The sequence below is a fragment of the Prenolepis imparis genome, unplaced genomic scaffold, assembly GCF_030444845.1.
Source record: "Prenolepis imparis isolate NDT839.2.m4 unplaced genomic scaffold, iyPreImpa1.0 SCAF_1, whole genome shotgun sequence".
NCBI classification, from domain to species: Eukaryota; Metazoa; Arthropoda; class Insecta; order Hymenoptera; family Formicidae; genus Prenolepis; species Prenolepis imparis.
The window spans coordinates 6,898,040-6,915,253 of NW_028141159.1; the positions used below are offsets into that span (position 1 = coordinate 6,898,040).

The 17,214-nt window shown below is 40.4% G+C and overlaps 2 protein-coding genes across 5 annotated transcripts in view; one reads left to right on the forward strand and one right to left on the reverse strand.

Annotated features, from left to right (window-relative positions):
• The window catches only part of M (zona pellucida domain-containing protein miniature), a 113,643-nt gene extending 110,178 nt beyond the window's left edge, over positions 1–3,465 (forward strand). For all 3 annotated transcript variants that reach the window (XM_083052044.1, XM_083052052.1, XM_083052034.1), the window contains 3 exons: positions 39–253; positions 354–749; positions 834–3,465. In XM_083052044.1, coding sequence (XP_082908170.1) covers positions 39–253; positions 354–749; positions 834–1,436 — 1,214 coding nt within the window. In that variant the 3' untranslated portion in view covers positions 1,437–3,465. The remainder of the gene's footprint in view (positions 1–38; positions 254–353; positions 750–833) is intronic.
• A 1-nt stretch (position 3,466) lies between these two features.
• Dy (transmembrane protein dusky) lies at positions 3,467–15,088 on the reverse strand. Of its 2 annotated transcripts, none has more exons than XM_083052064.1 (4): positions 14,689–15,088; positions 10,114–10,246; positions 9,205–9,286; positions 3,467–6,853 (listed from the first exon to the last, which is right to left on the reverse strand). In XM_083052064.1, the coding sequence occupies exons 3-4, from the start codon at positions 9,247–9,249 to the stop codon at positions 5,141–5,143; spliced, it is 1,758 nt and encodes a 585-aa protein (XP_082908190.1). In that variant the 5' UTR covers positions 9,250–9,286; positions 10,114–10,246; positions 14,689–15,088; the 3' UTR covers positions 3,467–5,140. The 2 variants fall into 2 exon arrangements, with proteins under 2 accessions (XP_082908190.1, XP_082908200.1); XM_083052074.1 differs by having other exon boundaries at positions 14,684–15,088.
• Between the last annotated feature and the right edge of the window lie 2,126 nt (positions 15,089–17,214).

Consider the following 17,214-nt stretch of genomic DNA (forward strand, 5'->3'; position numbering starts at 1 on the left):
GTACGTTAACGTAATTCTCTGTTATTAACCGGGCGCAGGTGAGTTCGACATGCGGGTCAAGTCGTGCGTGGCTTCGGACGGCGGTGGTCATACGATACAGCTAAGCGACGAGTTCGGCTGCGTGCTGAGACCGAAGATGATCAGCCGGTTCTTGAAGGCGCGCGGCTCGGACGACCGCGCGACCGTCATCACTTACGCCTTCTTCCATGCGTTCAAGTTCCCGGACGCGTTAAGCGTTCACATCAAATGCAAAGTATGTGTAAATGTGTTGCGAAAACACAAGAATATTTGAAATATATTTTTTGATCGCGAGATATTGTTTCCTACAAATTGGAAAATATTTTTACGTAAAGGTGGAGATATGTCGACACGGTTGCCTGGATCACTGTCAATTAAGCGGCTCCGTAGCTCATTACATTCAAGAGAGGAAGGATCAGATACGACCGCAGTACATAGACAGTACGGCAACCTCTGTTGCCTCGAACGATGATAACAGTAGCGCGGACAAGGACAACGAGGACATTGGAGACGGGGAGCAGTTGGGGGATGACGGTTCTCTGTACGAAGACGTCATACAGAACGGCGACGAGGTGGCGTCGATCGGTGGGCATTTCCTGGACGTTGAAAAGTCGATTCCAAAAGCGCAAGCTCAGACGAGCAATCGGTTACCACCGACCGTGACTGCCGAAACGCAGCACGATAGCCAAGTCCATCATCTAGACGAGATGGATTTGTCAAAGCCGCTTATGGTAAATGTTGGACAGGACACGTCGCATCCTCTGTTTACAAAAAAAAGACACACTCGCAAAGACAGCTCGCCGTTCCTTTTTCAGGAATCATCTCCGCCGGTGACCAGATACGATCAGAGCGAGCAAGATCAATTCCCGCATGGACCGCGGAATCTCGAGGAGGACTCTGGCGACGCGATGCCGGCGACGCCGTTGACGGCGAGTGCCGTTCGCCGGAAACGCTCGGTGACGGTGACGGACCGGAAGGCGCGCAGCGCCGACGTCGGCGTCAGCGGTATCTACGAGGTAATCTCCGAGGCGGATCTCGCCTTCAGTCCGGACGCGCACGCCGAGGCGGTGACAGTTTTCCAAGGTAGGATACGCGAGGAGGTCGTTTACGGGATCTGCTTGCCGATGCCGGGTTTTAGCGCGCTCTTCATCGTCGTCGCGCTCTCCGCGGTCGTTTCCGCCCTCGTCGCCGGCGCGATGCTGCACCGGCTGCAGGCGCAGCGAGAGGTCACCGCTGGCAACAGGGAGAGCAATCGGACCGAGGTGCACACCAGCAATAACAACGGCTGGCTGTCTTACGGTCTGCTACGCGTACGTTGCACGGCGCGATCCGCTACTTCCCATAGTCCCGAGGAGCTGAAGCCGACGAACGCGGTGGCTTCGCAGGTCGCGGCGGATCCGTCGGTCGAGCGAGGCTGACCATCAGCTTTAAAAGGTGCGTCCAAGGACAGACAATGTGCAATAATAATAATGTACGCTGTACAAAGTATGGTAGATGCGTAAAAAGTATCGTAATTGCGTCCTCGATTCATACTCAATCGAGAGAGAACAATCGGGTGCAATATGGAAAGGAGGTGGGGAGGAAGATAACTATCGACGCACTAATTGTGCGATTGTCTTCCTGCGAATCGCGCGACGATAGACCGAGCTCTCGCGAATCGCAGTCCTCGAGAGGATCCCGTTTCTAGTAGAACACCTATGTAGCCTGATCTTAGCGAATATATTTAGTTTTAACATTAGCCTTCGTGGATATCGTCTTGATTTTCTTTCTTTTCTCATCTTAATTTTTATATATTTTCGAATTTTCAGTAATTAATTAAACACTAATAAGTATTTGTTATTTTATTCAAACACATTAATTAATTTCGCATTATATGTACCTTGTTTTATTTTTTATACAAGTTTCTTTATATATAAATCTTATTAACCCAATTATTTCAGAAGAATATATCGTCGAAGAATAAAAAATACTCTGCTCTCTGACTCTGATATATACATATATTACAGATTATAGTAAATACATTAAGAAATTATATATAAAGACGAACTAAGTAGAAATAAAAACAAAAATCTCAAAAAATTGCATTAAACCTACGGAAAATTATAGGGGAGACTATTATCTATATAAATGGGTCCATCCTCACACGAAGATTTTTTGGTGCCTTGATAAATAATAAAAAATCGTGAGTATATTGTGTGCGTGAGTGTGGGTATGTGTGTGTATGTGCGTGTGTGTGTTTGTGTGTGGAGAGAATAATCTAGGAAAATTGCAAGTAATCATAATTATTGAAAGTAACCATAATTATTATATTAGTAATGCATTTTAATCAGAATAAAACGTTTTGTCATACGAATGACAAAAACGATACGCAGCTACGATTGTTCCGGCGAGTCAAAATGTCTTCCGGAAATACGGATGCATTCGGGATTCAAGTCGACGAATACAACGGGTCACGAAGCATCGCTTACGGTCTAAAAAAGTTGTTGTTTAGACATTATTAACACAAGTATATATATATATATATATATATATATATATATATTTATTTATACAGTGTTTATGAGTTGTAGGATATTGAGTCGTCCGGTGCTACGACGTTTTATTTACCTAGAAATAGAGATCGCGTCAAAACGATTTGCTCTAAGGAGGCTAAAAGTATATTTATCTCGGATGTGGCAAATGTGTATAAAATATGCGTTAACAGTTTTTGGGAAGTCTGCGTGGCGGAGGAAGAAAATAAATATTTAATTTTCCAACACATCCTTCATCTTCTAAAGCTTCCACGACTTTCCGAGCTTGTGCGCAAAGACCTGACGGGAGGGTTTACGATTTGCTATTTTTTATTTTCCTTCAATCGCATGTATAAACAGACTGTCGCAAATCGTAGCACATTATATAAACTCATCGTGAACGTCATGAACACACGATTCGTTACGACCGAGTTCTTTATACCTGAGTATACGTAAGTAAAGTATGTATTGCTAATATTCATATCGAAATGTCTCATGCAAAGACAACCTTTTAAAAAATATTTATGGACGTATATTATTTTTTACGATCTATTTCTGTTCTTTTATGCGAGAACAGGTCAGGATCCAAGTGGATTTTAATAACGGATTATTTAAAGTTACATTTACTTTACTCGTCCAGATTAACTTGCAAGCTGCCAAGTATATATTTAAGACTAGATTCTATATATATATATAAGTTATTCATGCATGTATACACGTGTAAAAATTTCCATACGCTTAAATTGAACAAATTTAATTTAAGCGCGGCAACATCAGCACTAGGTTTGAACGCTAGCATTGCCTGACAGCGAATGGCAAACCGTTCGGGCAAAAGTAAAAGGCAACAATATGATTATTTAGTTAAAAAGATTATGTTTTTATTTAATATATATAAATAAATAATAATGGCAATAAATAAATATTTACAAAACCCTGAATATACACGATTGAATTCCAATTATTATTTATTTCGTATACAAAAATACATCAACTGTCTTCATTGGTTAATAAAATAACAAAATAGTATTGTATATGAGATTAAAAAAAAAAGAAAAATTAGATGGCCAACGGAAATACACAACTTTTGACACACCTGACATATTAGTATATGTAGGTTTATCTTATATACTAGACAGATCACGCTGTAAATATATAAACTAATGACTGCATAATTGCGTATATAACTTATCGAATTAATAACTTTCTTCATTTAATCGTTTTCACATTTTTAATGCGAATTTTTTTTAGTGTTTCACTGATCATAATAATAGATACAAAAAATATAAATGAGAATTGAATGTCACGACAATTTTATCAATTATATTTTCTCGAGCGCTGCTTGATATTCATACGGCACAACAAAGCGAAACACTTTATATCTTATAACTGGAATTGCATAATTTATTATTTATCGATTTATATAATATTAATGCAACATTTTGGCACAACTTGTCATTTTAAGACGAGCAACTTAGGACGAGCTATTAGAGTAACACTTAAATAATTATATACTTTTATATAATTGAAAATTTCTCATTGATGCGGCGTATTGTATACGTACGCGTTTATTATAAATTACTTACTTAATTTATTGATTGAAAAGGAATGATATATAATATTTTTATATCTTATAACTTTATTTCATTTGCTTCATATATATATACGAGAGTTTATTAAATTCTGTCTGTAAAAATATATTTTTAAGAAAATAATTTAGATAGGTAATAAATATAAATAATCATATGATATATTATTAACATTAACATTATTAACATTACTTAGCATTGTGCTGTTGTAGGCTATTTTCGCGAAATTTCAGCCTTACTGTCACCCAGTCACATTGTTGAGCAACAATTTGTTAAACTGTTAAACGATAGAGTCCCAAATACCGAGAAATGAAAGAAGAGACTAAATACAAATACATACATAGGTAATAAACGCAGAAATAGATTTGATTATCTTTGACTAAATTTTCGGCGTATATCGCCTATGTTATGCCTATATAGGCCTGAGCTTAAGTTTCATTATGACGAAGCACGACTCCACGTGGAGGTCGCGATACCGAGTGACACGAAGTACTGCCTAGCCATATCGTAAGACAATATCGTTGCTGGTATCGGAGAAAATAATTTAACGCAGGGTCGTGCTTACGACATTCGATAGCCTCTACGAAACCTGAAGATTCGTGATTTCGAAGACCAGTTCATGCAAAGTTTTTCTTGCAGAAGATGCTCCGCTGCAATCCGCTTTATTAAGAAATTCTGCATACGCGTGTACATATAGAAGAATACTGTTAATTAATGGCCAAAAGTATTAAAAAAAAAAAAAATAAAAATAAAAGAGCACGAACGTGATTCTTCTACCCGTTTACCGCTAATTTATTAGTCTGGCGCGACGTGGCGGCCGAGACCAATTTCCTTTTTCCTCCGCGCGACCGCATTCGTTCTACGGACGTACTGACCTCCAACGACGTTTCAACGATATCGCGTAAACCGGTTCTTCCGAGAAGAGGGCCGTCCAATTTGACGGCCCCTCTTCCGGCGCGGCGCGGATATTGGGATCGCGCTGGAGTGGATTCAGGGTGGACACGCGGCGATTTCGCGAGTATATCTCTATGAGTAGAAGCACGTTCTCGAGGATTTCTTCGTCACGCCGCCGTTATGCGCGACGACGTTGGATTTCTTGGCCCTCGCCGAGAAGGGCCTGAGACGCATAAAGAGGTAGGCCGAGAGAACACATGAGGAAAGTAGAATGGCGAGTAATACGATGAGAGTAATCGCGAATCCGGGAGTGGTCATGCAGATCATGCTCGAGCTAGCTGCGTTCTCCTGAACACGTTGCGGGAATATCATCGTCTGTCCACCGTTCAACAGCTGTTCGCCGCTGTTGTTGCCCTCGTCGATGGAGAAGGTCAGGTCGCCGGTCGAGACCACCCGGATGATTCGATTCACACCGACGGCCTTCTGCGGATTATGCGAGATCTCACGGGACTTCCTTCTTCTCTCGTCCCGAGGTTGTCCCGCGGCTGCCTGTAAATAGGCCTCCAACGGTAGCGGGATCGGAGGCGGTAAACCGTATCCGACGTCGGGATGTCCGTTTGTCGGCGCGTGATGATGCGGATGATTCTCCAGGAGACCCTGACTGTCCAGGAAGGGCGACGATTCCGAGCACTGTTCTGGACACTGGTACCGGCAGATCTGTATGGTGCATTGAAAGTGAACCTCCATAGAGTCCGGGAATTTGAACGCTTGGAAATGAGCGTACGACAATACCGACGCCGAGGCGCCGAAGTTCTTGATTTTAGTAAATCGGGACATCAGCTTAGGCCGCGTTATGCAGCCGCGTTGATCCACCAGTTGTATCGGCGCGCGTTTACCGTCGTGCGCCATGCAGTTTCTCACGAGCATGTCAAACTTGGAGTCGTCGTCCTTGATCGCGAGCACCATCGTCATCGTCTGACCGATCTTGACGAGTCCCGAGACCTCGGAAGCCCACGGTCCCTTCCCGACCTGTATCTGCATCCAACATCCCACGTTGTCGCCGGCAAAGTCCGCGCGTACCACATCCAGCATGTCGACGGGGAACGGACGGAAGGTGACCGACTTCTCGTATAAATCGTGCCAGGTGCAGCGCAGCTTGCGCGCCTGATCCCAGACCTCCTGCACCTGTGGATCGTACTGCACCACTATGATATTCTCGAAGTACGTCCCGGAACCAGACTCGGCACCATAGCCGTACAGTCCGTTCTCCGTGTTACCAGCTGTGCCGCACGCGTGTATGCTGATCTCGAAATTGACGGACGTGCGACCCAGTCCCGCCGGCAGGTGGACGCAATTCACATTGCTATAGTGGCCCTTGCTGAAGACGATGCCGTAGAATGGCTTGTCGAAGCCCAGGTAAACCTTCATCAGATTCTTCTCGCACTTCACGTCCAGCGACACGATCTTCGGCATGTCGGGTGTCGCCACCGGCCAGGGTTCGACGCCGACAGCAGTGGTGAGACCACCACCGGTCGTATAAATCTTGTCCATCGCTTCCGGTTGCGCTTTAGAAGGCGGCAACGGTGGCGGTGGACCGTGATAAGCGACATTGTGATGCGGACGTGGCAGACTTAACGCGCCTCGGCCCGGTGGTAGCAGAGGGTGGCCCCGAAGAGCGCCTGGCTTGTAATGATTTCCTCCCGCATCCTTCTCCGCTATAGAATCCAGTGCCAATTGATCGGAATTACTTAACTCGTTGTCCTGACGATTCAGCGCCGAATTCTCGCTCCTATTATCCTCCCCCGGAATCGCCTCCACGACTTCTACTTCTTCGGCTCGAGCCAGCTATAAGAAGAATACGAGCAATCAGTATGTATGACGAATAGATCCTTGCTCTCAACCTTCTTAAAAAAGTACCGCAAGTTTGAAAAACGATCGAAGAGAAGCGGATCAATTAAAATCATTTTACCGCGAATATAATTTATTAGATTCCTATGAAACTTGTCACGTATTTGTGACATCGCTTCTTTTCTATCTTCTCGCTTTTTTTCGTACTATTAAATATGCATTATATTCGACGAATGTTTACGATGAATTTAATGAGGTTACATTACCATACTCGGGATCTCATTCACGAATCTTATTTTTAGCATTAATTTCACGCGCTCGATGTATATTTAGGGATGTTGTTTTAGACACAAGCTAATTTTTTTTACACACGCATAAATATATATACTTATATGTATATCGAATATATATCGAAAAAAATATATATATGTATATCGAAAAGAAGAAGACGAAAAAAAAAAACGATCATACAACGGTATCCGCTTCTCACGCGCTCAATGGGAGGCCTAAGTGTGTCAAGCTCGACGGAATCGCGACGCGCGCGCGCCGAGAAATGCGGCGCGGGCTCGATTATCGGATCGGACAAATGGAGCGATCGTCGAAAGAGTTATTTCCGGTGGCGCGACAGAGCCGAAGGCGACACAGCGCGCGAGGGAAGGGACGACGAGGAGGAGAGGAAAAGGCGACAAACTTGTTCGTAGTTAGTTCGATCGAATCCCACATTCGATCATGATGTTGAGGAAGGGAGGTAAGAGAGGTCCGGGGAAGGATAGGGGGGAGTTCGCGACGGAATAGGAGCAAGGAGTCGGTTGCGTATAGAACTTGTACGTTTTATAGTGGCCGATTGCGTCACGCGTGACCTTAGGGCATAACGGACCACCCGTGTCTTTAGCCGCGGGTCAATCGGCCAGTTCCGCGCGGAGCGTGTGCACGTTCGGCGGCGGTTCTTCTTCTTCTCATCCCCCTCGCTCCCTCCCGTCCATCCACTTATCCCGTCCCATGTATTTTCAATGCGCGTGTCCCATAATTCGCGACAGACCGAGGCCTACTGAGTCACTTGCGGCAGATCGCGACAGCGAGGATGCCGAAGAAGCGTACAGCTGATGGCGGTCCAAGCATGAATGGTGAATCACGCCATCACGTTACGTTACGTCAAATGCAGTCTGATAATCTTCATTTCGTCTCGTCGAATGTCATTCGACATTTTGTGCTCGACGATTTTCTTTTCTATTGATTTTTATAGGTCAAAGAAAATGGCAAATGTGTAGAAACATTTGTATATAAATAATCATTACGTTCATTCCGCAATTTTTTTTATTTTATTCTCAAAGAACACAATTTCTCTCAGATAGGTATTCGCAATAACTTCTCAAAGCCCGTCTGGAAACGAGTAACTAGATTTCGATAAAACCGTTATCCCGCATAATTCACAGATATATCGGTGGCGGACAGACGGGGAACAGTAGAAGAGACGGAAAGCGCGCACCATTCACGCGGATGCGGTAACGACGTGCGCGTTTCATTCATATCCCGTTCTACCTCGCCGTTTTCTTATAAGGCTAACGATAATCGTCGACCGAGAGGTTGAGACCGGGAAATAAAGAAGACGCGCGCCGATGAGCGCACATGTGTGCATCGAAAATTGTGTCGGGCCACAGGAATGCAGGAATGAAAAGGGTACACCGACCGCGCGCGCGCGTGCAAAGAAACCGGTCGTTCCGCGCGCGGGATTTTTGTGCACCACCTTGTAAGAGAGCGGACCCGATGAAACGTTACTCGGGTCTCTCCCGTGGTAGACAGCAGCGGCGGATCAGAGCGCCGCTCCATTCCGCGCACCATTTTGAGACATCGGGACAACCGAGTCGAACCGGGCGAGTTCTGCCCTTAGCTCTGGGTCAGAGCACTGGGTAACGGCATTGCCCGGCCACGTGCTCGTATACTCGTCGCGATATATCTGGGTTATAATGTAGTAATTACCTCGCAAAGAGGGAGAGAGAGAAAGACACAGAGAGACGCGCGCCTATCCCCCGTGCCTTTGCGTCCTCAGGTGGTCTCGCTCGAGATGAAACAGAGTCAATGGCAATATGTGCCCGCACGAATCTCGTCCGTCGTCTTTCTTTCGTCTCCCGAGAATGCATTTGATCGACAACGATGTTACGCACAATGATCGAGCGCCTTTACGATGATCGATCGGACTTGCAAGACGCAAGACCTGTGTTAACTCTCTCCCCACATGACGCGCTCTTAAAATGTGCTTAACGTGGTTGTACACTTCGCAATATGGGATTGATCTATTTTTCGGAGGGAGAAATATACGCGAGAAAAGTGAAAAATATATTTTCGCTTACCCCCTTCAATAGGAGACAGGCTAGGATGTAAATGCGTAACTGCATACCGCGTTGGCGTCCACGGTGAAACACTATTGTATCACTGAAAACAGTATTGACTATGTATTATTGAAATGAATATCGAATATATTAACATATAATTATAGTATACAGTGTATACAACTCATGTGTGATGCGTGAAAAAAGTTTTATTCATTTAAAATTAAGTATATACAATTTTTTTTTTTTTTTTTAAGAAACTTGTAAAAAGTATAGGTAATAAGAAAGATGTCAGAATTAAATTTTAAAAAAATGACAAAATTAATATGATCGATAATAAAATTAAGAAAAATTCAGATTTTTTGCAAAAAGTTATGTATATAGGAACTTTTCAGATTATTAAATATAAATCCGATGTTATAAATTTATAAATACAATAGCGGTGGTAAAATAATTAAATTGTAATTTTTCTGCAGTACACAATAATTTAAATATTTGATTATGAAAATTAACCTTAATTTGTATAGCAAATTACTTTTGAAATTCTAATGATATAAAAATTCTAATAATATACTTAATTTTTAACAGAATAAAAACTGTTCTAGCCGTAATTAGTACACGAAGAGGATGAATTAAAATATATGTTTTTACAAGTTTATCTTGGCTATTGTAAATTTATGTTTAAAAAAGTCAAAATTATATTGAGTTTAAAAAAGACTACAAGGAATGATTATTCTTTTTCTTAGATTCCTTCTTTTTGTTGAACTATATAATTTAATTAATTTTGTACATTAAATAGATTTTTGCGCACCAAATATACTGACGAAAATAAAAGTATTGCTTTATTTCTGAGATGATCCGCACAAAACTGGCATTAGCAACCAAACAGCAGCTTAAAAAAAATTGTTTGTTAACCGCAGAATAATTTACCTGTAATTCTGATTGTACGGCCAATGTAGTCTTCTAAGCCGAGACACCGTCTCTCACAGCGAATCGTAGTAAACGATCTTGAGCGATTTCCTTCTCGTCGGAACAACCTTCGATTACTCAACGCAACCGCGGTCTGTAATTAGAGGTTTTAACTAACGTAACGAAATTAGTAATTAAGAAGGCCTTTGAAAGGGAGAAAGCATTAATTTTGTCATATTATATCAATTACTTTCTAATATCTCGAAGTACAAGATATTTTGCAGTCAACAAAATAATTAAATAAGCACGAGACATTTAAATGAAAAATATCCCGATAATTTAATTGATACACAAGGATCAATTGACCACGGGATTTTAATGTCCAAAGCTTGTGATTGGAGCGCGAGCTTGCAATCGCACAAAAAGACGTCAAGATTACTGTTAACCGCTGCTCACATTTCCGCTATCCGATGTCTGTAGGACAGCCTGTTGTCGCGTTTCGCTCGTATTTGATCGCCAATTATCAGGCGACGTGGTCGCTTCGCGCAACCACTAGGCCATCTGTCCCAAATTCCTCCCGAATGTCCGGGTTTTTGCTCCGTTATCTCGTCGGAATCGCAGTCCCTGTCTATCAGTGCGAGTCAAATTTGCAAAATTCGCAGAAACTCGCATAGAAACTATTCATTGGGATATGGAATAGCGCGCTGCTGTTTTCATGCGAGCTGCTAAATAAATTGTCCAACACAGATATTTAATGGCTTGCACCTTTCAACTCGAAACGACACGAAATAACGGACTACCGGGATATAATTTTGTCGCACGTATCTTCGACAGCGGGAGTGGAAAGAGACGCGACTAGAGTATGTCATTTGACTTGTCGCACATACCGCTACTCTGCATACACATGCAGGACGGAAGTCAGATTCTTGATGCAAAACTTTCTTTTCTTTAACCGAGGTATCTAATCACGGAAGAGGAAGAAGTGTGTAAACGAAAAAAAAGAAATGCTCAATAAACATGATGAAAACGTGGTTTTATTTCAGCGTAATAAAACGCTGGTCGAAGATTTTTATTGTAGAGAGTAAATTGGATAGAACACGAATAGACAAGGAAATCGGTCGTAAATGGCGAGTGAGTAAATTTATGTCGCGAGTATAGATACTAATTCGTCCAATTGTCGCTCTTGTCGGATTTTAACGCCCGAGGAATACACTGATTGTGAGAGAATGTCTCTCCGCATTCCTCTTCGCAGCATAATGCACCTGACATATTCACATGTATGATGACATACATGACATGGATTTTAATCTTGTCCTTTTTCCTTTTGTCTTTTGACTTGATCTCGATCGAGTCTCGAATTAAACATCTGTCTATGAAAAAGGGGATCAAAATCGTTGGTGTATGTAATTGGAGAACGGCGCGACGACTGCTTTCGCGTGCGCGCACGAAAGAGAAAAGCTGGAGAGACGATACGCGGGATGCCTGCGTGCGTTAATGTGTGCATTCCCGATGTCCGAGTGGCATGTTTGGCGCTCTATGAATGTAGGCAAGTAGGCTCCTGCGCGTCGCTGATCAACGTTCGGCCGCGCGCACGTGGAACCGAAGAGTCAAAAGGACCAACCGGTTAACCGGGCGCGGCCGGACAGTCGCGACGGGACGGCTGTTCGTCCAATTTGCGAATACTCTACTGCTTACTTTTTGTATATTCACGATAGATCTATTGTAGCACATTTAAAACTTGACCTACAAACGGCAACACACTTGGATCATTCATTCGTATCCAATCGTTTCAGCCTCGTCCTGATGTCTTTTAAGCGCGCGTAACTTGTTTCTAACGATTGCTTGACGTTATTTTTTATTCCTATTTTATACAACACATTTTCGTATATTTATTGTAATTTATTCATTCGTAATAAAATATTTTATGATACGCGCGCAAAGCTTATAAATAAGCTGTTATTACTATTATATACTAGTTGTCACATTTTCGTATTTTTCTCTATAAAAAAGATCTTATTTTTGAATGCATAAAGAATTAAATTTTTTGAATAGTTGACTTTCAGAAATCAAATCTTTTTTTTTTAATTTGATCTCGAAGAAATTATTTGTCTTTCGATTACTTTTATTTAATCAATTCTTATATAAGAACTTGTCGTGTCTCTCAAAAGTTATTAAAATAAGATATTAAAGAGAATTGTTTAGACACTTTCTAAAATTTTATAATTATATTCTAGAAATATAATTTTGCTTAAAACAATTTATAGTTAATTATTTTTCATTAAAAGAAATTGATTAGACGTGAATGATCTATGTGCCGGATTAAAGTTGCAAAACATTCTACCACAATCACATTGAACTAATTGATTTTCTTTGAAAGTTTCCTTGAGAGAGAAACCGCTTTTCCGATAGACTATTACCAAAGAACAACTTACAGAGGTATAAATATGGCTGCATCCAATCATAAAATCCAATTGATTCGTCTAATTAGGCATTATTTAGCATAATAATCGATTAACAAAGAGTCAACAATATTGCGAATTTTAATTGTTATAACGTATTTTGAACGTATATAATTCGCGAGCATTCTCACAAAGTTGTATATTAGCTGTTATTCTGCTCTTGCAATTTGTGTCACGATAAACCGCGACACCTGTCCTTCCTCTTACAGGTTGTCCGTGTACTTGAATAAAAATCACCACGGTCTCGACTGTTTACACGTCTCCCGTTCCGCGTTAACCATGTATCGGGTATGCCGAAGATGTGGCGTGGTGCCAAATACATATAACGGTTCCGTCAGTGTGGTGATTCCGAAGTCGGGCGTTCGCATAATGAGCGCCTAATAGCGACCTATATAGAAAGAATGTAGCTTCTTCGTGTATTTCCTCGTCCCCATCTTCTCTCGTTATCTCTTCTCCCTTATTGACGGACGTGTTATAAAATAACAACGCGTAACGCTAACATTCGGAAGTGAAGACGAGTGTACGCGCATTGATAAATTTACATTATATATTGTCCGTTTCCTGCTTTAATAAATTTATGAGCACCTGCCATTTAATATAGCTGTTCCACTTTTCTTCTTTTTTCCTCAAGATTTTATCTCAGTCGGTTATAAACTCGCTTGAATCTCGATGACGCTCCGCGTCAATTTCTCCGGAATAACGACCACACATTCGCAACGTAACTTAATCAAGCGTTGAAAATGACCGGTAATCTCGTCGATAAATTGAAATCGAACGAATCGCGGACGATATACACGAGTCGCATTTATTAGACGCGTCTATCAAGTATATCAATTGATAGCGATAGGCAGATGAGCGCGTGCCGTCCGTATTACTCGTCCCACGATGCGGCAATTGCACGGTAATCAAGCGTAACGAAGAGTAGCCCGATGACTCGATCGCTTCTCCATACATTTCCGATCCAAACAGGCTGCTGCGTCTATATCCATTAGATATCGTCTAATATCCATTAGATATATAGATCACGCAACAAGAATTCAGATCATTAATTTAATAATAATAATCATTTAATTAATATACATAAATTTATATCAAATTTTAATTCATATTAAATTAGAAATGTATCCATGCGCAATTTACGAACTTGATTATTCAAATAAATATCAAAATTTTTAAATAACAATATAGCTGCAAATTGTATGACGCGCATTCACATTTTTTAAATAAAAATAATATAATATTTGTTAGAGAGATGTAGTACGTATTTTTACCGTCTTTTCTAATGAAAATGCGCAAGTATAAAAATTGTAAAAAGATTCACGATCTACTTTTTCTAATACGTGCTCGATTTCGTTGGTTTACGCACAACGGCTTGCGAAATTACGCGCTTTTTAATTAACGATGCAGCGATCGTTTCCCTCGTATGTTTCTTCGCCCGCATTTTTTGTGGAAACGCTGATACATTGTTTAATATTGATTCATGTTTATATGATTATAATGATGGACGAAAGAGAGACCATGATACAAATTTTAGAATTGTTTTATGCATTGTAAAACAAGTCCGTGCTGAATATATAATGCGTTGTAGGTATCCCTCGATAGAACGGAAACAATTATCACGTGGCCGGCTATATCTCCTGCGGCTCGACGTATAATTTCTCTCATAAGTTCGCACTCCGGTTGTGTATTATTAGCACATTAGAGAGAGAGCGAAGCATGAATGGTGACATGCGATTTGTTTCTAATAACTTAATCGGTGACATAACGCTAATTGAATTACTACGTCCAACATAGTCGTAGGATATTAACTACCGGACTCAAGACAAGAAGCGCGGTTAATAGCCGTGAATTACCTCTAACGATGCATGCTCGCACACGTAGGGTATTCCGGGATTAAATCACCGCTGTATTACAGTCAGCTGTCCACGCGTAGCGAAACGAACACGTGCTCGAAATGTGACGCGTGGATAATAAGTACTTTAACCGTTGATTCCCCCTCATGGCAAAGAGTCTCTCTATTAATATATTATTATTTTTCTAAAGAAGCTTAAAAAAGTGAAGCGTGCAATTGAACTTATATACGGTGAGGATGGTGGATGGTGATTGAATTTTCTAAATTGGCTCAATGATACCTTACTTTCTTAAGTCGATACCCAAGATTGAATCCAGATGCGAGTGGTTGATATCAAGTGTGCTTGGTCTTCCTTCAAGGGGGTGTCAGATGAACGAAGGGTTACCACACCAGTCAGTCGGGGACCAAACGTTAAAAGTCCTGGCGCACAATTCCGGCCGATTCCGGGCCGATTTTGCGGACGCTGCTGTTGGCGAAGCGCCGAATTTCGCGTTCGCTCGAATGAGATTTATAAGAGCCCTCGGAAGCTTCGTGCGTGCGACTGATCACCTCTCTTCGTGGTGACGCGATACACCGCGATGCCCGCGACAGCTAGAGAAAGAGACGCGAGCGGGGCGGCGTGTGCAGCCGGTTGTTGGTCTCGGAGGTGCACGCGGGAACCCGAAGAGTCTCGGAATAGGGTACACCTGTCCGATATACGGAGTATACTACAAACGTAGCGGCCCGCCCCCTGACCCAGACAGCCGGTACAGTTATATAGGTCCCTCATGCGGCGGAGCGAAGGATATCTCTCTCCACACGCTACATTCGCTGTGAGTCTGCGACTCGATGAACGACGCCTTGTATTCGTGTTGTATTCGTATTTGTGAGAAAAGAGAGAGAGAGAGAGAGGAGGAGGAGAAAGAAAGAGAGATAGAGAAAGACACAGAGAGATGGAAGAATGTGTGTGCACCTACATCTCATCGGGATGTCAATGATACCCTATGCATACCGCCGGGAGCAGAAACATGTATGGGGTGTTCGATGTAGTGATAGATTGGCGACGAAGATCGAGTCCTATAATAATCAAAGGATTTTTGATTAGATATCTTGGCAACCTCTGACAACACACACGCATGTTTCATTCATTTTTTAATTGTACATATGCTCGGAAAGAACTCGTAAAAGTAATCAGATTAGTACGGAATATCGCGCTTTTACTGCAATGTCCCGCATTTGCACGTCTTGTTGAATTACACGCGAATGAATAAAACATTTAAATATGTTGCCGTCATACTTAAATTGATGATACTAAATATGCGATATATTACACGTCACGTACACACATATACCTGAATCGATATTTAAAATCTATACACTTGCCAGAGCTCATCTTTGCCCTCTACTTGTCATTTATCACAGCGACTTTCGCATTCTCATAAGAATGGACCACTCGTTAAACGTTTAATGACGCTTAACATTTTGTATTTCACTTACTACTTAAACATGTCAGATACAGAAAGTATATTTATTAATTAACGATCTGTGACACAGCTATACACAACGTTCCTAATCCGCTGCGTTATTATTTAGCGATAGATAGATGCTAGATATTAAAATTATAAAAATATATGTCTAAGGAAACATCTCACGTTGTGTATTCAATAATTTAATTGCATAGATTGATGATTATTTTTAACATAATATATAGATAAAATTATTATAATATAATATAAAAATTGTAATGCAAAGATTTATTTTTGTATTGAAGATTCAAATTTTTTTGGCCGTCCACTGTTTATAGCCGCTATTGAGTCCTCTATATTGAATTTTGAAAAACGCCACTCGGCATCAGAAAGTAGATGCAATTAGATAAACTTTAAGCCCTTGCACAACTATTTAAAGTTAAACCAATTTTGGAGAGCACGGTCCGGTTGAGAAAGAATGCTCCATTATATATATTAAAAATAATATATTAAATATTATGTTATATAAATATAATAATATATCTCTTTTTGTCTTATAATATCGTTTAATTAGAAATCAACGCAAAAAAGTTTTTCTTCTCTAAAGGATTGCAAATATCTTTCTGTCTTATAATATCATTTAATTAGAAAGCAACGCAAAAAAGTTTTTCTTCTCTAAAGGATTGCAAATAAAGTTTCACAAGCACAATTTTATTTATTATAAAATAATTCATTAAGACATCTTTCTTGTTCCATGATAGTCAATTCATTTAATTAAAAAGAGAGATAATTTTTGTTATTAAATTATATTTAATTAAAAATAAATGAAACTAATCTGTCTCTTAAACGTGTTTCTAACTGAATATATTATAAGTTGGCGGTCTCTAACGTTGTCTAGAAAGCAATAGTATGCTACGAATGCTGATAATTTATCGATCAGTGGTTACGTAAGAAATAGCCTTATCTACTAACTTATATTAATTGTTATTTCAAAAACATTTTTATTATGTATTCATATATTGAATGTATATTTGAATATATACCAAATTATTGGGAAAATATTATTTGAAGATATATAATTGTCGATAAATTATCATGTCTACTAAGTAAGCTCGAAGTAAATGTGATACAATCGATCGTTCATAATGATGTGTACGAGTCTCGACTTAGAGAGATTTATTTAAAATATAAAAATTAAATACACTTATTATGTTATATATTATATTAATTAATAACAATAACAATACATAAATATTTATCGAATAATGTAAAATAATATTAAAATAATATTATTGATCACAATACTAACAATTTTACTTATATCCTTCATTATAAATAATCTATATTTATATAATAATATTATACT

Excerpts from the sequence above, each read along its gene's own strand:
- Dy (XM_083052064.1), bottom strand. The coding sequence starts at position 9,249 with ATGCAGTTACGCATTTACATCCTAGCCTGTCTCCTATTGAAGGGG. Across the intron at positions 6,854-9,204 it reads CCTGTCTCCTATTGAAGGGG|CTGGCTCGAGCCGAAGAAGT; the intron begins GTAAGCGAAAAT and ends TTCTTCTTATAG.